Consider the following 26,183-nt stretch of genomic DNA (forward strand, 5'->3'; position numbering starts at 1 on the left):
ACTTAAATGTAATGAAAATACAATTATGAAAAAGTAGTGAGTTCTAAGCTTCCTTTATTAAAAAAATAGATATATACATGAACTCTATTTCAGCTATTAAAATGGGGTTGAAAAATTAACAACTGAAATCTGTTCATCTTCATGGACTCCTTTGCCTCTAGCCGATTTTGCCACATTTCCATTTTTGGAGCTGGCTAAACATGTTGGCCATGTTGTTTGGCGTTCTCTTCAAGTATTACATTATGACAGTGGAGTAACTCTAAAAATCCAACAGGCGAGACTAACCTGTCACAACTGCACCGCTAATTTCCTCTTGGGATTTTACACCTATGCTAGTTTCAGTAAGACATGTAGATCTTCAGCTAGTTTGAGCGGTATGTCCTTTCCAAACCTTAAAGGAATAGTTCACCCAAAAATGAAAATTCTGTCATCATCTCCTCCCCCTCATGCCAGTTGAAACACAGGTGAAATTTGTTAGTCCATATAACACACAGGGAGGTTGCCAGCACAACTCCATAGCAGCCTTCTCCAAAACAACTGAAGTCAGTAGGGACCAGTTCTTCAGAGTTCCAAAAAGACCTACAGTATATTTACACCATCATTTAGTGCAAATCTTAACTACAGCTGATTGATTTGCAACAAATAATGGTGTATAGGTCTTTCTATTCACAGTGTGATTTTGTTTTGGAACTCGAAAGAACAGGTCCCCATTGACTTCAGTTGTTTTGGAGAAGGCTGCTACCAAGTTGTGCTGGCAACCTCCCTGTGTGTTATATGGACTAACACATTTCACCTGTGTTTCATTTGGCATGAGGGTGGGTAGATGATGACAGAATTTTCATTTTTGGGTGAACTACTCCTTTAACATTTCTGAATGTGTTCAGTGCCTCTGCAGCTAGATCCAATTTTGGGTCTCTTCAAAAATCAAGGGAGGAAAAGGAGGAAACATTTTAGCCACTGTCGAAGACTGCCAGAAACGCTTTAATGCAGCTTTAACCAGATAGATAGGCACATTTGAAACAACTTCTAAATCACCAATTGAAGGATTAATGCACCAATGTCGAGATTTAAGCCTCTTCCACCTGACTTGTGAAGACAAGGACTGGCCTCGTTTCACAGCTCCCATGCTGATACTCTGGAGCCTGCAGAGTATCAACCAGCATGGACATCCAATGCCCTTAAAGTCCTTAATAACAAACAAAAAAAATAAATAAATCAGAGAATACACAAAAGTCAGTATGCCACCTGCATATTTCTAAACACATTTTTGGAGACTCCACTGATGACAAGGGACATGCACGGTGTTGCATTGTGCTAAATGTTAAATCGTCCAAATATTTTGTGAAAGGCAGGGGTTACTGAAATTCATATTGCACTGTAGAGCAAACTAACAGATTACTTTTCTACTAGTGATAGTTAAAATTGCTCAGCATGTAATAGAGTATTGAGGATGTCTCCTGTTGTGACGAGTCTTGCCAATTTTTGTTTAGATTGTGCAAAGTGACGAATGCACTTCCATTGTGTATATTATTTTTGTTTTCTTTTTGTTTGGCTTTTCGAGGAAACCTTACAACCAACCTCTGTCAAGGATATAGCTAACAGTAAATATACTGAGTTCAACAACAATTCCAGTTTTGCCTAAGCAATAGATACAGCCATTTTTACTAACATTTAAAAAAAGGTCTTGAAACTTGTCAAAGTGCAGAACTGCTACATTATTTGTTACAGACATCTATGTGCCATAAAAACCACTTTGGTACAATAAATTATCAAAAGGGAAAAAAAAAAAATATTTAAAATTCACAGCATAATTGTGAGGCTAAAAAGCTGTCACGTACAGTTCTGCGTGTTTTTCATTTCCAAGATGAACTGAAGACATTTGAGCACAAGCTCCGGTGGAGAACTAAATGCTGAGGAAAGAAAGCCAACAGAAAGCAGGGAGGGACACAGATATAGCTCATCCCATTATGTCTGCCAAAAATACAAAACCAAAAACGATCAAAAACAACCACAACAAAACTCTGAGCTTGCAAGGTTTGACAAGAACTCTTGCAAGTCAAAAATTTGAGTCAAAGAAAGGCCTTGATTTAAATCACCATTATCAAAACGCCTCTTCCCTTTATGGTTTGTTTAGAATCAACAGGTCTTTCAAATGTCAAAAATACAAGAAAGCTTTTTTTTCTAATTTAAACTATAATGTCCAACATTTGATGCTCAAACCTCTATCCCTCCCACATTTTGAGTCCATAAATCATAAGGCCAAAGGTTAATTTAAAAACTGCTGTTGCCTGGACATCCATACTGTATGTTTTGAGTAATTATTTCTCCTCTATGGGAATTCACAACCAGATGCCTCAGAAGCCCAGCACTCGGCTTCCTTCCTGTCGTCCTCGTGTTGCGACAGTACCGACCTTCTGTTAACGATTTTGCAGGTTTACCCACGGCCGACTGAATCCGCTCTCGGCAATAGACGCACAGCGAAATGCGAGTCCAGTGTATCTACGCTATCTCTCTGCCGCTTCGCTCGTGTACTTCCTCAGCAGGGAAAAGTGGAAAAAAAAAAACAGAAATATGGAAGAAATGACTCTCCTGAGGATGGAAAAAAAGAAAGAAAAACGTAGATGCGCGGTCAAGAGTTGCTGACTGGAAATGTTAACGGCAAACGAATCCCGTTTGCCCATTTTGGAACGACAAAACCTTTAGGAATAATGCGGACCATGCAGTTGAGTTGACTTAAAATGATGATGAATGCGTCTTAAATACTGATCTGAAGTGCTGAATGTGATTTTGTTGTTTAAAAAAAGAAACATTCGTTAATACAATTCCCTATGAACACTGAAAACGGCGGAACGGAAATGCTAAGGTGAGAACCATATGAGACAAGTGCAATGGTGGGGTTTGGGAAAAGGTTAGTAAAATAGTGGGCGCTATGCATTTGTAGATCAATAATAATCCCACCCTCGTACTTTTTAAGCAGCTTTTATCTCTGTACCGTTTTCTTTTTTGAAAAAACACCACCATTTTAAAAAATAACCACAGAAAACTCATCCTATTTTCATTTTAGTCATGAACTGGCGACTGAACTCTGCATGCAGACCCCGGCTATGGCCGACTCGTCTCTGTCCGTGGCCGGTCTCATGGCTGCCGGATAGGTCGGCTGGGCCGCCATTCCGGTCTCCTGTCTGGGGTTGGAGAAGGCTCCCAGCCCCATGGCGCCACTGTGGCCAAAGTCTAAGGCTGTGTTTGCAGGGAGGGGGCGCAGCTGGTAGGCCTGGTTCCCAGTGGAAGAGGAGGACGTGGAGGATGAGGAGGCAGAGGAAGACAGCGAGGTCATGGACAGGTGGCCGTGGGCCATCTCCACAGAGTCTTGCATGGAGGTGTTGTTGGTGGGTGAGTGGTAGCGATGGGCCCGGGGTCTCGCGGGACCGTGCCGCTGTCCGTGGAATTGGTGGGAGTGGCTGTGGTGATGGTGTCTATGGTGATGATGTCCGTGGTGATGGTGTCCTTGGTGATGGAGATGGCGATGGGAGGAAGAGCAGGCCAGGGGCTGGAGGGCCTTGGACTGATGCGGAGGCAGGTGAAAAGTGGTTTCCTGGACAGGATGGCTTTCTCCTGTCGCCACCAGCTCAGCACCATCACTGCTGGTCCAGCCCACCGCCGGAGGGAAGTGCTGCCTGGCCTGCCACAACACACAGCACAACCAGGGATGCAAACACATCAGGGGTCAAAAAGGTGACAAAAACCCAAGGACACACTACTGCTAGAGGGGTCCAGAGCATGCTCCCCCAAAGAGAAAATTGTGAAAAATCAATGTTTAAAAAGCCTATTTCTAGTAAATTTAAGAATATAAAAAATTCACTTTATGTTAAGTTAATGTCACTACAAATTAATTGGTAATACTTTACAATAAGGGTCACTAAGTTAAGGGTTAGTTAATGCTTATTAAGCATTAACTAACCCTTAATTAACAGTTAACTGGTAATCATTTACTAATGTGTTCATGTTAACTAAGGTATTAATTTATACATTATTTGATAGTCATCTTTATAAACTATGAAATAATGTATAAATTAATACCTTAGTTAACATGAACACCATTAGTAAATTACACATTAGTTAACTGTTAATTAAGGGTTAAGCATTAACTAACCCTTAATAAGCATTAACTAACCCTTAACTTAGTGACCCTTACTGTAAAGCGTTACCCATTAACTAATATTTTAATGATCACATGACCTTGCTGTCCTGTTTGAGTTTAGCAGCACTGACCTCTGTGCAGAGGTTGCTGCAGTCCATGGCCTGAGCAGCGCTGTGTCGGTGCTGGTGTGTTGGGTCGGAGCAGGCTCGCCCACTGGTACTGGTCCCAGATGAGCCTCCTGGATAATAACAAACCAGCAGAGATGATCATTTCAGTCCAACCACTCCAGACTCCACTGTTATTCGACCATGTGCCATGGAGGGCTGAGAGTCTGGATGTTTTCTTTCCAACCAAAGACTACAGCAGGTGATTTCACTGATTGTGATCGCCTATCTTTATTTATTTATTTTATTTATGTTTTACCTATTTTATACAAAATTATTCATCAATTGGCGTCACGAACAGGATCCCAACAGGAATCTAGAGGAACTCTGGTGAGTAGTTTATCCACTCTGACGGGATCCACAAACCTGTATTGAGAATTGAATGATTTCTTGAAGTTTATAATTGTAATTGTTTAGATGATCTGTGTATTGTTCTACAGGAACATTTACAAGTCCTATAGGGGCTGTGGGGCCTGCCTATAGGGTGGGGTAAGACCACTGGAAAGACTCTAGGCTCCTTCGAAGAATCCTTCAAGATCTCATCTAAACTGATTTCCTTTTGAGAGGAAAAATTGAGGGAGTCACTCTCAGAGAAGTTCTACTGGCTGACCAGAGGTGTCACCAGTGTGAGAGTGACTGCTCAATATCTTTCTTTCTTTCGTTTTTAATGTCATTTTATGTATTTTTTCTGTTTTATGTAAAGTACAATGTATTTGCCTTGTGTATGAAATGTGCTATATAAATAAAGTTAGCCTTGCCTTGCCTCCTCTCTGCTAATCACTGAAATCACCTGGTGCAGTATTTAGTTGGAATGAAAACCTGCATACACTTGGCCCTCCATGGCACACAGTATATGGTACTGTATATGGCATATGGCACACCCCTGCCATATACCAGTGGTCGTCCCGGTCAACAGATCTCAAACCAGTTGAACACTTATGGGAGATTATGGAGCAGCCTGAGACAGCATTTTCCACCATCATCATCAAAACAACAAATGATGGAAGGGGAAGCATGGTGTCACATCCAATAGAGTTCCAAGTATTAAGCCGCTTTTCCACCGCATGGTACCGGCTCAACTCGCCTCGACTCTACTCACTTTTGGTAGTACCACTTGGTTTTCCACTGCAGATAGTACCCCCTCAATGTGCCCCCTCCCCACAACTATGACGTCGTCATAGCGACGCCACATGAAACTGCTGTGACGTCATCTTCAACGCGACACACACAGCAACAATGGAGGATATTGAAGGAATGGTGATCTTGATTCTTGGTATGTGGCTGTTAGTCACAGCAAGGAGACAGATTTTATTTCAGAAGAGGCTGAAGGCAGCAAGACAAAAGACTGCTCTCTGGTTGCTCAAAGGCGACGCAAGAGGGTAAGCTAACCTGGTAGCTAACGTTAGCATATATGTCCCATGTCGCACAATGATGACGATTCTCTCTGACCAATCAGTAGTCTGCAGTGTTTTTATGTCACCTTTTGGTATCGCCTCAGCTCGCTTGGAACCTGGATGGAGGTGCTACCAAGAAAGTACCAGGTACCAGCTAATATGGTACCTGGTACTTGGTACTTGCCCAATGGAAAACCAAAAAAGGCGAGTAGAGTCGAGTCGAGTTGAGCCGGTACCATGCGGTGGAAAAGCGGCATGTATGTATGCCCTATTGATACCCTATTAATGTTAGCATCTCTTTTATTTTGGCAGGAACCAGTGACTTGTAAAGGCTAAGGCAGTGTGATGTACCTGAACTGGAGGAGGTGCTGGAAGTGGTTCCCGAAGACTGGGAGTGCTCCAGTGCAGGGCTGGTGGACACGCTGCTGCTTGTGTTGGTCCCTTCATCGGCAGTCTTCTTGAAGAAGCTGTGCTGCAGTGCGTAGTAGGGCTGGATGCGACTCTTCTGGTCATAGTCCAGCATCCGCAAGATGAGGTCCTTGAACTTTAAGTAATCGGCAACGGCGTGCCCCGACTCACCTGCTCGCCGCCCACCGGGACCCCCCGCCTCCACGCCGAGAATGCTGTGGAGCTTGCGGGTACCTGGCAGCTTATACTAGAGGAGGCCAGAGAGAGGGTGTTAGGACAAGGACATGTGACTGCCAAATGATATTTCCATTTTTATTTCCCTTTGACATGAAAGGCGTCTTATTGACATACCCTTTTACCATCTTTGGTCCTCTTGATACTCCATGTACTGTCTGACATTTTCTCAAAGAACTTCCTTGCTTTGGGTGCCAGGTCCAGTAAGTGGTTTGGGGGAACACCTAGCACTTCCACTATTTTGTTCATCTGATCCACCTTGGAAACAATGGACGCAAAATGTCACAGAGGAATGAAATACGATTGCGACAACCAATGATGCACAATGGGGAAAGAAGGAAAAAGATGATCTTCTCCTATTGGTAACGCCAACAGTCTCTCCTGCCTACCTCATTGGCTCCGCTGAAGAGAGGTTCTCCTGTGTGCATCTCCACCAGGATGCAACCCAGTGACCACATGTCAATGGCCAAGTCGTAAGGCATGCCCAGCAGCACCTCTGGGGAGCGATAAAACCTACTCTGGATATACTGGTAGATCTAATGGGAGAAAATGGAGATGGGGATGACTAACTCTGGGCCAAATATTAGCCCAATAATGCCCTAAGCAGACAATAGAATGCAACATAGTTCTTTTAGAAAGCAATGAGCAGATTCTCTCGTGCGACCCTGTGAGCCATTCCAAAACATAATCCAAAACAACAACGACCAACACGTAACAGGACGTCCATTCATTGTCCCGTCCATTTGTCCGTACATCACACACAATATCTCGGACACCATTGATCAGATTTTGACAAAACTTTGGGGAATATGATGCATGTGTCCAAGGGGAGGTACTACATAATTTGGTCACTCAATCATGTGTCGTGCAATATCTGAGACACCACTGATCTGATTTTGACAAAACTTGGGAAAATTATGCATCTCCGCTGCATTCCTGATTGGCCCAAGTGGGGAAGTACAATTACAGCTCAAACTAGAAGGGCACTCGGAGAGCGCAGACCTCTGCCAAGACCAATAGTCCAGTCTGCTATGATATGCAAATTTCGTGAGTCGGATCCAGATCTGCTCCAAAATTTAATGGGTTCTTCCTCGGGCCAGTAGTTTTTCCGTAATCCTGCTAACAGACAGACAAACAAACAGACAAACAAACAAACAGCACTGAAAACATAACCTCCTTGGCGGAGGTAATATGGTGATTACTGAATGGCCCAGACTTAATCCTTTGTGGGTAATGACATGTTTACTGTTTCCTTGTTTCTATAGAGCTGAGCGACCACAGAAACTTAGCCAATGGGTGGATGGTCAACAACCTTGTTGGCTGAGAAAAGTTGGCCACAGGTGAACTGCTTGCGATTGTCGGCTGTTAATCGGATTTCGGCACTTCATTGTTTCCCTACTGATGTGATTTAGTTTCACAGACAATAGTTCCACTTGGCAAGTGCAAAATCGGTGAGAATAGGAACAGGAATAAATTGTCTCAAAAACAATGGTTGGAGAATGGTTGCATCCATTGTTGGGGTCGATGGTAAGCTCTGATTTTTTTTCTGTTAATTTTCAATTAAAGCTACCTAATTAGGGCTTCCTAGGTAGCTAATCAAAATGATTTAACATTATGAAAGGCAATACCAAAGCAGTGAAAAATACATGATTTTCTGGTTAAAAACTCTGTAGCTGCAAGAGACCACTACATAGTACAACATTGGAACCTGTTGCCCCACCCACAGTTGGTGAAAATATCAACCCATCAATCAAGTTGCTTGCAGTGTGAACGCATAGTGACAACTTATCATTCTCAGGCCCACAATCAGCATACACACCCTCTGTCCCAGCTGACAGGAGCTGCCAAAGTCGACTATCTTGATGGCACTCCTCTTGGGGTTGCAGAGCAGGATGTTCTCTGGCTTCAGGTCACAGTGGATGATGCTGAGTTCAGGTGTAGCCAGGAAAAGCAGCGCTGTGCACAACTGCTGGGCAAACTTGCGCGTGAGGTTCAAGGAGACGCCACGGAAGTTGGTGTTGCGCAGCAAGTCATACAGGTTGTAGGAGAGCATCTCAAACACCAAGCACAGGTGGTTGCGGAACATGAAGTGACGCTTTAGGTGGACTGGTGAAGGAAGAAAAAAGACATAAAGTCTAAATATGCAGTAAATATATACAGAGTTGTCGATCAAAGATGGGTGGATTAACATTTAAGATAGCTGAAGACTTAGGGCTCTATTTTCATGATGGTGCATGGAGGGGCTTTGCGCCAGTGAAGTGCGAAGTTCATGTGTGTATAAAAAAATCCTTCTCAAAAGCTTACCCACCCTTTTTGTGGATGGTATGTTGACCAATCTGACTTTGATATAAATCCCTCAAACAAGAAAAATAAGATATATTGGATTGTGGGATTGTGGAGGCAGCTACATCATCTATAGATGTCAGGGACTGGCTAATGGATGCACCCCTCCTGTCATCAAACTGAGGTTTCAGCATTTTTTAAATTCAGTAGTTAAAGGATACGGCTGGTGTTTTAAATACATTTCTTATCATCAACAAATCCTATGAAAATAACAAAATCAACAATGCATTTGCTCTACTCCCGTTACTTTCCGACTTCCCACGTTCCTTTTTAGCCTTCAAACCGGAAGTCAACGGCTCCAATTGTAAGCTATAAACCTTTAAATACAGCACACAAAGACATAGTTTAAATTTTTTAAATCGCTAACTACTACCATGAAAAGTCAGGCTGTTGTAGTTATTACCAAATCAAATTCAAATGGGAACAAATTCTTCATTACGACAGGGACTATTTTCAGTCCTAGGGAACTACTTTCCTGAGATGGAAAACGTGTTTACGGTCGGCTTATTAAGTTGTCTGAGGAAAAGGCGGCTGGCTCGGTGCATCGTGATGATGTAATATGCTGCAATGGCATGGCTCTTTGACGTGTTTTTAATGGTTTTTTTAATACAATGGAGTTCTACGGCTGCTGGGACATGGCTACATTGGGCATCGGCTACATGGACGAGACTTGTTAGCAAAACAAATTCATTGCTGATTTTGTTATTTTCATAGGATTTGTTGACGGTAAGAAATGCATTAAATAAAACACCAGCCTTATCCTTTAACCATTGATTAAAGGGGCAATACGCACATGTCTGCAGGGGGTTGATAGGGTTATTGATCAATACCAATGACTCAGTGATTACTTGGCTAGGTGCTTGGCCCATGGGTACTCAGCCTGCGCTCTGTTTTGGAACAAAAACTCCCCACTTATCTGAATTTCAAGACACTTCCACTCCTCCCCCTCCCCCCACCTACTTACATTTTCAACCACTAAACAATGGGGGGTTAGCAAGCAACACATTGTAGCATCATGATATATTACCTCTTCAGTAGACGTTTTTTGGTTGGATCTCTGCTCTGATTAGCTAGATTACTCCTCTCTATTGTGAAAATGGGATTTTATTGTGTAAGTCAATTACAGTCCACCATAGCTAATGGGGACAGGAGAGGTCGGAGGGACTGTGCTAGACTTTTGTAGGAGGAGATAAATTATAGGAATTATTATTATGGAATTATTGATTGATTGATTGTTACATACACTACTAGATCTAATTGAATCATATAAATGGCAATTTAATTAATCACTTTATAATTTGTTTTCTAATCACTGAATTACTCTACAAATGTTACAGAGAAAAACAAATCAAATGTACTGTATGGTCTGTAGATATGCCCAGCCTCAACACACTTTTGTACCTCTATATTGAACGCATTATCATGGGAAAAGTTGGTAAAAGCACACCTCACCTATGTAGTACTTCATGTCCATGTCATGCTTGTTCATGAGCTCCAGGAGCCGGACTTCAATCTGGGCTTGATTATAAAAGGCCTTCTTGTTCTTGATGATCTTAATTGCCACCCACTCCTGTTCAGCTCGGTCATACGCTTTTACAACCTGGGGAGAAACGGAGGCCAAACACAGATTATCGTATACAATGTGGCAGGCAACTGCTGGAAGGGTTTTTTTGTGTACTCCGCCCATTACTAGCAGGCTTCTCAAATTAGAGCTGCATTAAGCAAGATTTAGCCATGTAATCAGCCTAAATCAGGAAGTGAGGCCGCAGTAAAGAAGAGTGTCCTATCCATGCTAACTGAGACCTTGTAGATTCACCCTAATTTTACATTTGCCTAAATTAAATTCTGGTCTCGATCACTGGTAGTAAATCTTCCCCAGACAGGAAATGACTAATCGAAACTGAAGAGTGAAATCCAAAAGTGTCTCCTAAAAAGCAGCGAGTGGGCGCTCTTTCCAGAGAAAGCTGGACTCACCAGCTTTAGAAGATCTTTTGCTTCCCTTGTCCCACTGGTATGCTTTGGGTATAAAGTGATCACACAGTGTCCGGGGTTGTGCGCAGTTTTGAGATGTCACCTTACAGGATTTCTGGGTATTGAAGTTCAAATTTTTCATCTTTAAACACTTTGTATTATGTTCAGTTATTCAAGAAAGTCATGCAATATATAGTGGGCAAGAGAGATAGAGCAAGATAGCATCAGACTCACACAGGAGACAGTCCACTATAATCCCATTGCACAGTATGCAATATAGAGCAACAGCTTTCAAATGACCATCAAATACCACCCATCCCAAACCTGACCCATGCCATCATCGCCCACCACCTGACCACCATCCCAAGGAAGGACAGGGGGTATTAAGGGAGAGAGGAGAAAAATAAAGTAAAGGGGGCAGGGGGTGGACGCCCTCTGCAAATGTTTATCTCGTGAGGGATTCACTTAGGCACTTCCTCCTCATTTCACTCCTCTACCCTATCAAAGGGAGCTTGCAGGGGAGAAAGAGACCAGGATTTGTGTAAGTAGTAGTCAGCAAGCTGTGGAGAACCTGCAACATTCCTTTGACGTTCTCCAAGCTGCACTTAATGATAGCACTTAGGCTTGTACTGAATGCACATAAAACTAAGTTTATGTTATTCTCTACAATTAGAGATAATGGTAGCAAAAACTTTCATATTTCCACTGTACATGGATCCATTATTGAGAGAGTTACAGAATATAAATACCTTGGTATTTGGATAGATGCCAAATTCACATTCAAATTTCATATAGACAATCTTGTCAACAAATTATGACAGAAAATTGTTTTTTTTGTATAGAAATAGAACTAACTTCCCTATGTTTTGTAGGAAAAGGATTGTTGAAGCTGTTTTTCTCTCTGTCATGGATTATGGTGATGTAATTTATAGGCATGCCTCTGCCTCTACTCTTAAGCCCTTGGATGCTGTTTACCATTCTGCTCTTAGGTTTATTACTGGTGATGTTTATAGCACTCATCATTGTATCCTGTATGAAAAAGTTGGGCGGTCTTCTCTGTCTGAGAGACGTGATAAGCATATATATTTATTTATCTACAAGGCCCTTATTGGGAAGCTGCCATCTTATATCACATCTATGCTAGACTGGTCCTTTGGACCACAGCACACTCGGTCTAATGACTGGCTTTCACTGCAAGTCCCTAGAGTTTGTACTGAGCTTGGGAGATCTGCTTTTTGTTTTTATGCTCCGACTGCCTGGAACTCTTTGCAGAGTATCCTAAAAATTTATATTTTAGTAACCCTTGGACAATTTAAATCTATGATCACTAACCACTTAACTTATGTTTGCACCTGTTTTAATTGATTTGTTTTATATGTTGTATCCTGTATCTTTTATTATCTGTACATACATACTTGTTTTAATTGATTGTTTTTTGTATCTTGTATCTTTTATTAACTGTACTTATATACTTGTTTGAATTGATTGTTTTCTTTTATTGTATTTTTATTATTATTTTATATCTTTTATACTCAACATCACTGTAAATGAGGGCCAGCCCTCAATGATTTTCTCGAGTTTAAATAAAGGTAATAATAAAGTTGTTTAGAGCTTCTGAGAGTAACTAATTTTCTCTAGATTCAAAAAGTCCATGATGTCTTTAATCCATCTGGAGAAAGATGGTGGAGATTGATGTTTCCATGAGTGGGGAATAACATGCCTAGCAGGCAAGAGGGCACAGATGGGGTCAACAGTGATATCTGAGAATGTTTTGGAAATATTTGACCAGAAAGTGTAAAAGTAGATTGACTCTTAACATCAGGGATAAGAGGGGTCAATATTAGGATAAAATCTAGAGTCTATCATTAGTGACATGGACCCAGAGGACCACTTTAAGCTGAATCGGAGGTATGTATTGACTCAAGAACTGCCTCCCACTGATCAATTGACATTAATGTTCCTAAATCATTATCCCAAAGCATTTTATTTTCTGACATAGGTGAAGGTGAGATGTTGTTAATAGTTTCATAGGGCAGCAACACAACACCTTTATGACCTGGGTTCAAGGACAGAATATAATAAGTGCTGTATTTGGGAGATGTATCTGGAAAAGAGACAAAATTCTTCTGGACATAGTGTCTGATTTAGAGATATCTAAATCACACTGCATCTGATTATGGCAAGTCATAGACTCGGGATAATTGGGTAAATGATGCAAACGTTCTGATCTTACACTTTCATCAAACCATATGTTGGAAGTTGGGTCTGTAAGAAAATATCATTTTCTTTAAATCAGGGAGTAGATAAAGGAGTTGCGCAACCCAAAGTGTCTCCTGAACTGGGACCAAATCCCAATTGTACTGGAAGCTACTGGGTTGGAACTAATTTGACTATCCAAGGAGGGCAGCAGGTCACACATTGTTGAAGCCAAATGGTAGTGGCTGGAGTTACTGTGGCCAGGCTGGCAACCCTCTCCAAAGCACCTCTGAACCCAAGAAATAATTTTCAGTATATTACAACCCTAATAATAACAGCCCAAATTAGTTTTATTACTGCAAATAAAAGAGGTAATACTTTCCTCAAGTAGGTTGAAGAAGGACTTTTTAATTTAAATGGGTATGTTTTGGAAGAGATAGGGATAGGGAGATAGAGATAAGGAATTTAGGGCAGACAATAATTTTTGGTAAGGTTGACCATTCCTACCAAGGATAATGGAAGATTAGACCACCAGGCCAGGTCAAATGTGTGAAAATCAAGATGCCTTTGGGTGTAGATGTGCGTGAATAGCTCTGTGCAAGGGTCTCTTTGCCTAAATTAGAATACTTTAAATAATGTTCTAATGTGGTCAATACTCATAGCGTCCTTAGTAGGGCTGTGCAAAAAAATTGATACAGCTGAGTACTGCAATATTTTTTTCCATGATACTATCCATGATAAAAAAAAAAAATTATTCATGTTTTAAACAAATTTAAAACATCCTTAAATTTCCCTCAAATCCCTTTGAATTAAATAGTTTTGACTCAATTTGTCCACTGAGTTATCAATATAATGTGATGTACATATTAGACTACCCAGTTGGTACACAGCAAGTTGTATTTTCAGCTCTATTTTTAAATTTTCAGTAAATTATGTAGAGTATTGCAATGTATTGCAATATGTATCGTATCGCAATGTATCGTGATACAATCGTATCGTGACCCATGTATCGTGATATGTATCATACCGTGAGGTCCTTGCCAATACCCAGCCTTAGTGCTTAGTTATGCTTATGGTATAAAAGTTAACAGTTATTTCTCTTAGAAAGGAACAAAACCTCATGCCTTACTGAGCCTACTCCCTGCCAGTGCGCCATGCCAAATCAAGCTGAGCGAATTTGAACTACTGTGCCACGCAAAAACCAAACAAAACTGAACTGCTGCCTAAAAGCCCGAGGATTGCGTGCAACCATGTCAGATGACCAAAAGGTAAATTTCCAAACTCTGTGGCTCGTTGTAAACATAGTCAACAATGATCTGATTCAAAATCTATCCAGTATTGAAGAAAAGCTCAATCTCAGTCACTTCAGAAAGAGGTTGATCCTTTAAAATCTAGCAATGTATCCTGTTGATTGCTGATATTGTGGAGGGAGCTACGGGGAGGTACACGGTCGCATCTGTTGGACGACTGCTGACTCATGCTGTGGGCCAGGAACATTTCCCTGAGCTGCGAGAGAGCCCCGCATCCACGAACGGCAAGATTCCTTATCACAGGCAGGGAGACCGATTATTAGGACATTTTTGAGCTACCAACAGAAGATGAGAGTGATGCAGTGGGTCAGAGAGATTAAAGATTTGAGCTACAATGGCAGGAATGCTTACCACTGTCAAGACTTAAGTGCAGTTGTTCAGGAGAAACACAAGGCTTTTGTCCCTGTCAAGAAGCACCTCTGTACAATAGTAGAAGTGTCAGGGCAACTGTCAGGGCAACCTTGTAACAGCAACTATTTTTTTTTTTTAATTTCTCTTACAAAGTTGCTTTAATCACTACCAATTTTTGCACAAAGCATATTTTAACTGCAGGGTTGGTTTTTGGTCGGCTTTACAGCAGCAAAAAAAATGATAGCCCAGAGATGGAAGACCCCACACACCTTGCCATATCAGCAATGGGTGTCCACAATAGTGGACTTGGCCAACATGGAGATGTCAGTGGCCCATATGCATGGTGCTAACGTGGAAAACATTATGGTCTTCATTTATTGAAGCCATGCATACGGGCGCTGAACCAGAAGGAGAGTGATGAGTTATTCCAATGAGTTGGGTAATATTGTGTAATTTAATTTATAACTGTTGTATTTTGAGTCCCACGACAGTTGATTTGATGTAAGTTCATTCTGTAGATTGTATGGGTCAAAGTATGACATATGTTTGTTAATCTTTGAATTTGGTTGGGCTGACTTTGTTGTGATTTTGGAGGTGTGGGTTGATGGGACCTGTGGAGAGGGGGGAGTGGGGACTTGAGTGTATGTTTATGAGTATGTAGGTGTATGTGTGTTTTGTGTTTTTGTTTTCTTGTGTTTGTGTGTAAAAAAAGCAAAATGGCTAATAAAAATTTGATAAAAAACCCCCCAACATATTTTAACTGCCTACATTGTCTATGTATCACAGAATTTTGAATGTTTGGCCATGAAACAACTTAATGTTTGACCATCCAAACTTCACATAGGCCTACTTGTTTTCAAGAGGCCCCAAAGTGCATCAGACCAGAGTAGTCGCACAGTCTAAACATTAGACTCTAAACCATTCTTGACTTACCATGATCAGTTTACTTTGGCAGGCTAACTAACCAACCAGCCAGCCACAATAAAGTCAGTGTTGAACAGGATGTGTAACTGGACCAGTTTTTGTTGAGGGAGTCTCTCACTACTGGCAAGGTAACCCACTAGGTAACAGGCAATTTTAAATGACAAAAGAAGAGGACTGAGCAAGCTGATTGCTAGAGAACCTAGGGATGCACCGATCTGATATCCAGTATTGGAACAGGAGCCGATCCAGGTGAATTTTGAAATTTTGATGTATCAGCATCGCCTACAGCTTGTTGGATCAACCGCCAATCCATTTGTAAATGTACATATTTAACCTCACCCCATATCAACTCAGACCCTGCCCTCTCGCAATTGTACAACAAGGCATTGTTGTACATTCTGCTTATGGCCATTCTTGTCGGTGACTTGAAGCTTAGCAAGAAAGTACATGTAGGCAAAGCCAGCATTTTTTAGCCAAGATTTGGTAGAGGCATAGCTATATTACCCTCTTCTTGGAGACCTCCATGCTGTAGTCGGGGTAGATGTGTACTTATGGTCCTTGGTAGGATAAGGGGCCCATCTTCCTTGCCAGCTTCATGATCTGTTTCTTGGTTTGATAATGATGATTATGAGATGTAAATGGATGTGGGGGGTCGTCCTGATTTCTTCTCCGGATGGTGATACTATATGCCCTGTAGACTATGGGTGGAGTGGGAAAGGCATCATCCCCAAAGATCTCTCTAAGGCAGGATTCCATGAATAAAGAGGGTGCCACCCTCAACCCAATCATGCAGGTCAGTAATACAAAAATTGTGCCCCCTACACCTGATCTCAGCGTCTTCAGCCCTTAGTTTGAGAAGTTTGTTTTCTTTGGCAACAGTGGCACAGGTGGAGAGTCTGGACTGCATGTCATTTAGTGAGTTTTCCAATTGCTGGATGGTTTGATCGTGCTCATTGATGCTTGCTTGATCTGCTGAGAGTTGAGATAATCCATTTTTCCATTGCACCCAGCAGAATCTGGATGTCGGCTAGAGATACAGGGGAGTTTGCCCTGCCCGAGGCACATGTGCAGCCTGTGCCCATTGCTAGCTAACTCATCCTCACATTCACTTTGATTGTCCTGATCCACATTAGTCTTGCAATGGTTTTTATTGGATTTTCCCGTGTTTAGTTTGGTGTCCAACACATGTGTCCAATGGGTCTACAGTATTTCTCAAAGATTCGATAATGGATAAAATAAAAAAGTTTCACAGAGTTCTTCCAATTTGTGATTCAAACAACCATTACTCAAACCTAAACCTCAAATTTTTAAAACAGTTACCTCTCGCTGCCATTTGGAGCTTTGGAGCCCAGTGCAGCTTTAAAAAAAAGTGCTCACTTGTATATACATACACATAGACAAGAACACAACCATTAACATTTTAAGATATGTTAAGATATAATTGCACACCAGTGTTTCCCCGTATAATTTTTTAGAGGGTGTCCCTGTCATTCCTGCATAGTTGTTGCCCTACTTATATAGGGTAGGGAAACGCTGGATTTAATATCAGTGTTGCCACCTTACATTAAAAATATGCACACATTCAGTCAAAACAGGCTTACAAAAATGCTTACTCTTTGCTAATGAAAGTTCTTTCCCTTTTGGGTAACCTGATTAGCAAAACAACTTTATTAGCTAACAAATTAATACTGAAGGTATTAATTAAGACAGAAGGTAAATGCCAAGCTAGACCAAACTTTTAGTACTGCCAAAGTTATTTAAAAAATAGGAAGGACCTTATAATCTTAACCATTTCCAAACTAGATGGAAGATTAGGATGTCCTACCTGAAATATGACATCAATTTAATTTTACAACCAAACATGTGATGGAAAATTATATCTACCCTGTCTTTTTTGTTTATATTTATTTTAGGAAACAGGCATTTATTTCACCTCACTGGCACACACAACAATGCATTTTGTGAACCCACAGGTATGCTTATAATGCCCAGAAATGTATATATTCACCATCATCTAATGATCTTAAGGTAAATTTCAATGGATGAATGCACACACAATTCTGTGCAAGTTTGAGAACATCTATTTAGAACGTAAAAATATTAAAGTGAAAAAAGCTAAAACACATAATGACAACAATGTTCACATGACCAAGAGTTAACCAACCTGCCCAAAAGAGCCTTTTCCAATTAAGGAGTCAATCTCATAGCGGTCCATCCATTTCTCCCCATTCTTCACTATGTAGTCATAGTTGTCGTCATCGTAACCATCGTTGTAGAGTTTCCTGTCCTTCTTGTGACTGGAGTCTTCGTCCTGGCCCTGCTGGTGCCTCCGCTTCTTTTTTGCATAGTATACCTGGGGATCAAAGGTTTTCATTTTTTACCAACACATTTAAAGGGGTTAAAGGCAATGTGATGGGTGATGGGAGGCTGTAGGCAATTCAAACAAGCCTAATGATATAGTGTACAAGGGGCTCTATGGCTCTGCGTATTCTTGGACATGCTTACTGGTAGATTGAATTTGATACCAGTACCAAAGCATACATTTTTTTCAATACCTATGTTGAATAAAATCTTATTATCTAAGATCACATTTTTTGACGATTACATCATTTTTGCTGTTAATTTTCCCAACTAAAAGAAGTAACATTTTCAACTAGGGCTGGGCAATATATCAATATTATATCGATATCGTGATATGAGACTAGATATCGTCTTAGATTTTGGATATCGTAATATGGTGATATGGCATAGTGTTGTCTTAAAGGCTGCATTACAGTAAAGTGATGTCATTTTCTGAACTTACCAGACTGTTCTAGCTGTTCTATTATTTGCCTTTACCCGCTTAGTCATTATATCCACATTACTGATGATTATTTATCAAAAATCTCGTTGTGTAAATATTTTGTGAAAGCACCAATAGTCATCCCTACAATATTGTCGCAATATCAATATCGAGATATTTGGTCAAAAATATTGTGATGTTTGAATTTTTCCATATCGCCCAGCCCTATTTTCAAGCCTATTTCCGTGGCAAAGTTGTGTTTTCGTCAGCTGCGCACAGGTTTTTTTCTCACCTGTGCCCATTTGGTATTTTGGTTACTCGGCGCGAACTTGACCGCGGTGGGAGTGAGGTGAGGTGCAGGTCAAATGGCAAATGGCACATGGTGCAGAGGCGTTACCAAGCGATGTGTGCAAGAACAGATCCTATTCAAAAGCTTACCCGCCCTTTTTGTGGATGGTATGATGGCCATTTTTACATGTTTTTTTAAAGATGATATTTTTTGGACATTTTGCTTTTATTAAATAGATGATAGTGGGAGAGAGAGGGGATGACATGTGACAAAGGTCCTGGGTCGGATGCGAACCCCGGACATTGTGTTTACATGGGATGCGCCTTGGACCACTGAGCCACCAGGACAACCCGGCCAAAACTTTGATATAAATCCTTAAAGCAGGAAAGATACACCATTTTTCATTCATTTTAACTATATACACATGTGGCAGTGGTTGAATGATTGTAATCCAACATAGAACTGGCATTTAAGTGGTTGAGTGTTATTTTATTGTGGCAACATCTTTGGTGCTAGGCAGTCATTGCTGTGGTGTTTTGCACTGAATTTCCTAGACATCACCTCGCAACAGTGTCGCCAGTACAGTGATGTCACTGGACTGACAACACTTGCCACACCCCCAAACAAACAAGCAAGGGCTGTTCTACTGAGACTGGCCAAGTAATTACAAATAACGCAATGCTAGAATTTAGCAACCATGTCTACAAATACGGTAATATGTAGATTATGTAAATATTTTAAACGTGTTATAAAACAATAGTGTTCGGTTACATTATTTTTGCATATCTATTACAGTCCATAGCTGCAAGCAAATACTCAACCGATATTCAACCAATAACATATCTACAAAAGGTAATGCGGGAACCGTCACATCACTAATCAAGCCCATACTGGAATTGAGGACGCCGTACTCTACCTGTTGAATAGGGCCTACTCTCAAATGGACACAACCGACAGCACTGTGAGGATTACATTTTTTTACTTCTCCAGTGCATTCAATGCCATTCAACCTATGCTACTGGCGGAGAAGCTGCAATCAATGCAGGTGAAGGCATCCATTGTGGACTGGATTATGGACTTACTGATGCACCGCAGTTTGTACGACTGCAGAACTGCAGGTCTGATATGATCTCCAGCAGCACTGGAGCCCCCCAGGGTGCTGTCCTAGCCCCCTTTTTATTCACCATCTACACATCAGACTTTAGATACAACTCTGGCACTTGTCATATGCAGAAATTCACTGATGACACTGCAATAGTGGGGTGTATAAGGGGAGGGCAGGGTGAGGAATACAGAAGTGTGATAGGGGACTTTGTTGAGTGGTGCAAACACAACCATCTGCTGCTCAACACTGGTAAAACAAAGGAGATTGTTGTGGATTTTAGAAGATCTAAGACCCCACCATCTCCTGAAGAAGGCTTAGATCCTTTAGTGTTAGTAGGCCCCTACTACTCATGTTTTATCAGTCTGTGGTCGCAGGTTCTCTGTTCTATGCGGCAACATGCTGGGGGAATACCGTATTTCCTCTAATAGTGGCCGGTAGTCAATTAAAAGCCGGGTCTCCGATAATGGCCAGGGCCGTGGTCGACACGAACAAATAAAGGCCGGCCTCAAATACAGGCCGGGGAAAAAAACAAAGGAAAAAACAACGGTGGATACCGGTAAACTCCTGGTGCCTGTTATATAATGTAACTGTAGTTTGTAGTAACGTACAAGTGCCACAAGATGGCAGTATGCCACAAGACGGCTCGGCCGGCGGAAGTCTCTGGAGCGTGCCGTCGTCGATTACCGTAATTATCGGTAATGCATTGCAGTAACAAAAAAACGGCTACCTAACGTACCCCAACAGAAGCAGATCAGAAAACAAGGAGGCTTCGTACTAAAATATGAGATATCTCTAATATAAGCCTGCTTCCAATAAAGGCCTGGTACCCTCTGCAGTTGAGGTAAATAAAGGCCCGGGCCAATATTAGAGGAAATACGGTAGTATCAGTATGGCTGATACCAAAAAACAGACTAATTAGAAAGGCCAGCTCTGTCCTGGGTATCAGTCTGGCCTCTGCTGAGGAAGTGGTGGAACAAAGCACACTGTGTATGATACAATCAATATTAGGCAATGTTTCCCATCCACTAAATGTCACTGTGACTAAAAAGGAAAGCACCTTTAGTAACAGGCTGATTCAGGTGCGCTGCTCCAGTAAGCGCTACACCAAGTCTTTTCTGCCTGCTGCCATTAAACTTTTTAATGAGTCACGCATTCGCACACACACACACACACACACTTGTGTACCATATGTAACACACACAGACACTTGTGACATGTAACAATTTGCACATACACTGTCCAACAAGCTGCTTCGCACATATAGGCTACATTTGCACATAGAGTAGCCTATATGTTGTACAGACATAGCTTATTCTTGCATTGGTTATTATTCTGTTTTATTTAAATGTATTCTCCTAATTATGTGCCTGATTGGTGCTTTGTTTTGTCTATGTGTGGTGTCTTAAATGTCTGCTGCTGTAACAATTTGAATTTCCCTCTGGGATTAATAAAGTTCCTATCTATCTATCTCAGTGATGTAAATAGGTTTTCAATGTAGTGAGTCCCCGGGACCCACAGGTGGTAATTTGAGTGGGTCCCAGGGAAATTGAGTGGGTCCCGAATAAAATTTGTGTTTTTTGACAAATTGTAGTGTTAAACTCGTGTTTGATGTTATATGGTTATAATTATGGTTATATTCATGTATGTTGAAAGTGTATCTGAAAATTAAATTTGACGCAGGGGGGCTGTGTGTGCCCAGCAGCCTGTGTGACACAGAGCTTCAGGAGAAAGCGAGGAACATAAAACATTGTGCTTTTCTCCACGCAACCGAGCCCAACCCGACCCGAGCCCGACATACAGTTGTAACAGTCGCAAATATGCCTACTATGCTTTTGGAACATTGTTTGGTTGCAGTAACAGATTAAGTCACTGGGTGGCGCTCCTTGTTTTTTACTGAGACTGAGTTACAGCAACAGGTTGAGTAGGCTACTACCAACTACTCCAAGTCTACCCAATACTGACGTTGTCTCGCTCTGTCATGCTATCCAGGAGTAACGTTAGCCTACTTCCCTAAAGCTAACAAGAACAAAGCTAATGTAAGCTAAGACACGACCAAGCGCGTTACAGTCTCGGGTCCCGTCGGGTTCGGGTCGGGTTGCAGACCTCTAATGTGTAGTAAATGAAACGACTAGTTAGTCAAATCAAAGTCCTATGTTGCAAACAGAAAGGGCATTTTTATCTTGTGGCCATCCACAATGACATGAATCTATTTGAAGAAACATAGTGGCTGATGCACAGACATGTCAATCATGGCTTTTTTTCCCCGAATAATAACAAGCAACTTCTTTTACTGGACGGTAAAGCATCATCGGGTCGTCATCGACATGAGTGAATACAGCATCCACGTGAGTTTATTTACCAATTACCAAGTTTGTAGCCTTGTTGAAATGAAATCTGTGCAGCGAAAGTAGCATTGGATGCAGGCCCAGCAAGGGCATTAAGTCTCTCCCGCGATGATTGAGACTATTTTCTAGGAAAAAATAGGGTGCGTCCCCTGGACGCGTCGATAGTGAGTTTACTGCGTCCTTTCGGATTTTAACGCGTCAGAGACGCAGGACGCGCACCTATTTACATCACTGCTATCTATCTATCTATCTTACTTACTTACTTAAGCGCCTTTGGTGATGTACCTGTAATATGTTATGTAATCAAATAAAGGCTATGCTTCCAAAAAAAAAACGCAGACACTGAATTCTGAATGTTTCTATTCCAAAAGTTTTTCACCATGATGTTTTATTTCCTTTGTACATTTGGTTATTAGATTGCTGTAGATGCACAGCAATCTAATGCAATCTGTAATCATCTGTAACGCTGCGCCGCCTATTCGCTCAGCTGGCGAAGGGGTTCAAGAGTTCAGCCTTTAAAATTTCTTGACTGTGATTACCTATATTGCTAAATTCTCTACTCAATCTTGAGCCAAAAACAATTACTTCTGTTTTATCATCAGTGAGCGTCAGAAAATTATTTGAAATCCAGACCTTAATGTTGGACAGGCAACTAATGAGTGCACTGATGGAGGAGAGCTTGTTGGGATTTAACAGCCAGGTAGATCTGTGTATCATCCACATAACTATGAAAGAATACATTGTACATGTTAATGACTTGTCCCAGAGGCAGCATATGTAAGGAGAACAGGACCCAAAATAGAGCACTGTGGGACCTGCATATAATGGGGGCAGGGCTAGAAACAGAGTCACTGATAGACACTACAAAGACCCTACTGGTAACACAAGCCTTGAACTAGTCTAAAACGGTCACCTTAAAGGAATAGTTCACCCAAAAATGAAAATCCATACAACAGTCCCTGAGTTCCACAGCAGAACAGCGTAGAAGCTTTCTCCAGGACCTGACTTCACCTGACTTCACGGTTCAAAAAATAACAGAAAATAACCATAAAATGGCTCCATGCAGCTTGTCCAGCATAATCCAAGTCTCCGGAAGCAGATCCCAAAGTGACTTGAAAAAAAACGACATTTATACCATTATTTAGGAGAGCTAACCAGATTTAAATTTTTCATAGAAGGTATGGTTGTTTAGGAAAGCAGTCAACAGAGTACACATTAGGAAGAGACACAACTAAATTATTTAGTAGGGATGGGCATTTCAAGCAAAAATACTGGAACTGGGCTCAATCTAGCCATATTGACGTTAGCTAGCCAGGCTAATTAGCAAGCTAGGCGGCCATTAGCATAGAGCTAGCTAGCTAAGCCAGCTACCTAGTCCGGCTAAATAGCTATGGCTTGATTAGCCCCAAAACGGTTCGGGGCTAATCAAGCCATAGCTATTTACTACTAGCAAGCTTTGAAAATACACTTTTTAAGACAAGACGATAGTTGCATAAACTATTCGATTTTTTGTAATTTAATGACTATTCGAAAATTTGAAAATCATGACCCATCCCTATTATTTAGGATTCTTTAGGTTCCTGCCAGCTATGTTCTATACAAAGGCTATAAAAAAAGGTCTAGAACTTACTATTACAGGTATACCAGAAACACAGAGATTATCAGAGCTATCTTGGATCAGACTAACTAAACTTTAGGCAGCAGGGGGAGAGTAAAGGTCATATTTAAGGGTAACAGATGAGAGCCAGACCTATTTGGGTGAATTTTTATCTTGCCTAAACACTTGGGGCAGAGCGCCAAAGATTATGCAACTTATGGTTGAGTCCAGTAGAGTGTTAATAAGGGCCTGAAATTGTCCTTGGGCTTTTACAATTGTTGCAACTTGAGGTCATTCAAGCCCACATGTACAAATGACAGTGTAGGTGAGGGGATAATCTGACAGCTCGGGGGCAATAAAGGAATCAGTGTCAGAGACCGGGTACCAAAACAGTTAGTGAGGTTCAGGGAAGGAGGAAGAGAGACATCAGGGTGATCTTTAAAAATCAGGTAATGTCAGGGGAAGCAATCATAAAGTCCTGTAAATGCATTTAAACCAATAAAACAATCAAGAAATCCAAGAGAAAAACGTGGCAAACAAACAGCGAACAGCACAGCAGCGACCCGGAAGTCTGATGTGCAGAGTGTGCAGATATATCCAGAAAATATAAGCAAGACGCAGCCAAGGTCTGGAAAGTGTCCAGTTCGGTCACGTTACGGCGGCATCACTGCTGTTTGCAGATGATGTTGTCCTTCTGGCTTCATCAGATCATGATCAGGATGAGAATTAGCACCTCCCATACTTCACTGTTTTTACTAGGGCTGGACCCGAATATTCAACCATTCGGATATTTGTTCATTGGGTAGGTATTCGGTTTTCAATTTTGGGATTCGGATATTCGTTTTTTTTAATGTAATTTTATATGTAATGATCGCTGCTTGGGTGTCTACATAGTGACGTCACACTTCCGCTCTTGTGGAGTCAGAGTTTACTTTTGTATGGGGAAGTCGCTTGTCTGAGCCGTTGTCTCTAACTTTATGTTATAAGTCTCTTTTTGGCTGCTGAAACCTTGACCTATATCACAACGACGTCTGCTAGGGATGTTCCTAACGACTAATTTCCCTGTCGATTAAACGAAAATTTAAATGTAGACTAGTCGACTAGTCTAAAAGTAAGAAAACACTCAGAAAACATGAGCACAATTTAATCTATAAGGTTAAAACGTTGTCCGAAAAAATATTGCATGTATTTAAGAGCCGTTTGAAACCGTTAATAATATTTTTCAATAACTGTGGCACTTTGCGCCGTTTATTATGAACGTTGTACATTACAAAACATGACAACTCACTAAATAAAAGTTAACAAATAACATTTAAAATTATAATACAAAATATTAAAAAATAACAAGCTGTCATCAGAAAAACTACCAATAATAGGCCTACAAAAAAATAACAATTAGGCCTACTGATCAACGTGACATTAGATTATTAGGCTATTCAACAACGGCGTGCTGTCGGCAGCTTCAAACAGCAGGTACACACACACACACACACACACACACAACGTGGTAGGCCTACTTACTCGACTGACAAAACATTTTTGTTCAGCGAAAACAACATGTCAACATGTTGGGGTGAAAGGCGAGACCTCAGTCTATTAACAATAAGTCCAGCAGCTGAAAAAACTCTCTCAGCTGGCACAGATGTTGCACACAGAGATAGCGACATAGTTTTGGAAAGCGTCGCGTCTTCCCGCACCACCACACAAGTAGATCTTCGTTAGGTGGCATACAGGTTTACAACCTTATTTTCCTTTTCTAGATCAAAATACTGCCAAACCGCGCTGGAGATGTCCGGTCCCACTTTCCACCTTTACATCCGGGCATAACCGCCTGCTGGGGCTGCAGCCCCGGCTAGTGGCAGGTGGCTGCGTAACATCTTAGACGCAACAGTTAAGCGGCGTACATTATTAATAATTAGTTTAACCGACTAGTATTTCTGGTGCCGATGTGATGTCACCACCTGTTGTACTCTATGGAAGGTGACATCACCCGGCACAAACACCAGCCAATAGCAGACGGCCAGTGCAGTACCCTACTTGTCACCATTAGGTGTCAGGCTTCACTGAAGATTTGGGTGGGGTTTAGTTAGGCTACTCTTTAATAAAGTGTGCCTTATTTCAGAACTTTAGGCTGTTTCACCTGTACACTCATGTAAAACAGCCAAAGTTTCAGTTCAGCTGTGTATAGGAGGAGAAATAAGTTATTCACTTGCTATGTTTTTATAGAGCAATATGTCTAATGTGTGCCTGATGACTCGATACTAATGAAAGATGCACCGGTTCAGTGCTTTGCCAAGTAGGGTTCTGTCATACCTCGTTGATGTGTTTGTAGGTTTTGATCAGGTCAACTGAGAGTTTCCTCAAGGGAGCAGAGGACGGGTCACGAAAGCACTGCGGCATACGCCTCTGTAACATGACAACATCAGGGGTCACCTTAAAAACACAATGGACACACAAACAGACACAGAATATTACCACATCAGAAAAAAGTCAATTCACTTAACAGAGTCAACTCAATTTATTTATTGCAAATGTGTCTCTCTTTTAAGAAAGTGGGATTCCCTTATTCTGTGTAAATCTCAAAATCCACTTTTTTAAACTCAATATATTTGATAATCACATTGCCTCCATA

At 41.3% G+C, this 26,183-nt stretch overlaps 1 protein-coding gene across 1 annotated transcript; it reads right to left on the reverse strand.

Moving 5' to 3' along the window:
* Positions 1-853: 853 nt before the first annotated feature.
* On the reverse strand, positions 854-25,980 carry dyrk1aa (dual-specificity tyrosine-(Y)-phosphorylation regulated kinase 1A, a). Its single transcript, XM_071531749.1, has 9 exons — positions 25,865-25,980; positions 17,598-17,786; positions 10,134-10,281; positions 8,158-8,444; positions 6,728-6,874; positions 6,456-6,596; positions 6,048-6,351; positions 4,270-4,376; positions 854-3,679 (listed from the first exon to the last, which is right to left on the reverse strand). The coding sequence occupies exons 1-9, from the start codon at positions 25,964-25,966 to the stop codon at positions 3,065-3,067; spliced, it is 2,040 nt and encodes a 679-aa protein (XP_071387850.1). The 5' UTR covers positions 25,967-25,980; the 3' UTR covers positions 854-3,064.
* Between the last annotated feature and the right edge of the window lie 203 nt (positions 25,981-26,183).

Source organism: Centroberyx affinis, unplaced genomic scaffold (assembly GCF_046629955.1).
Source record: "Centroberyx affinis isolate AG114_WGS23_722 - 3 ecotype Tasmania unplaced genomic scaffold, CSIRO-AGI_Caff_v1 ptg002126l_1, whole genome shotgun sequence".
NCBI classification, from domain to species: Eukaryota; Metazoa; Chordata; class Actinopteri; order Beryciformes; family Berycidae; genus Centroberyx; species Centroberyx affinis.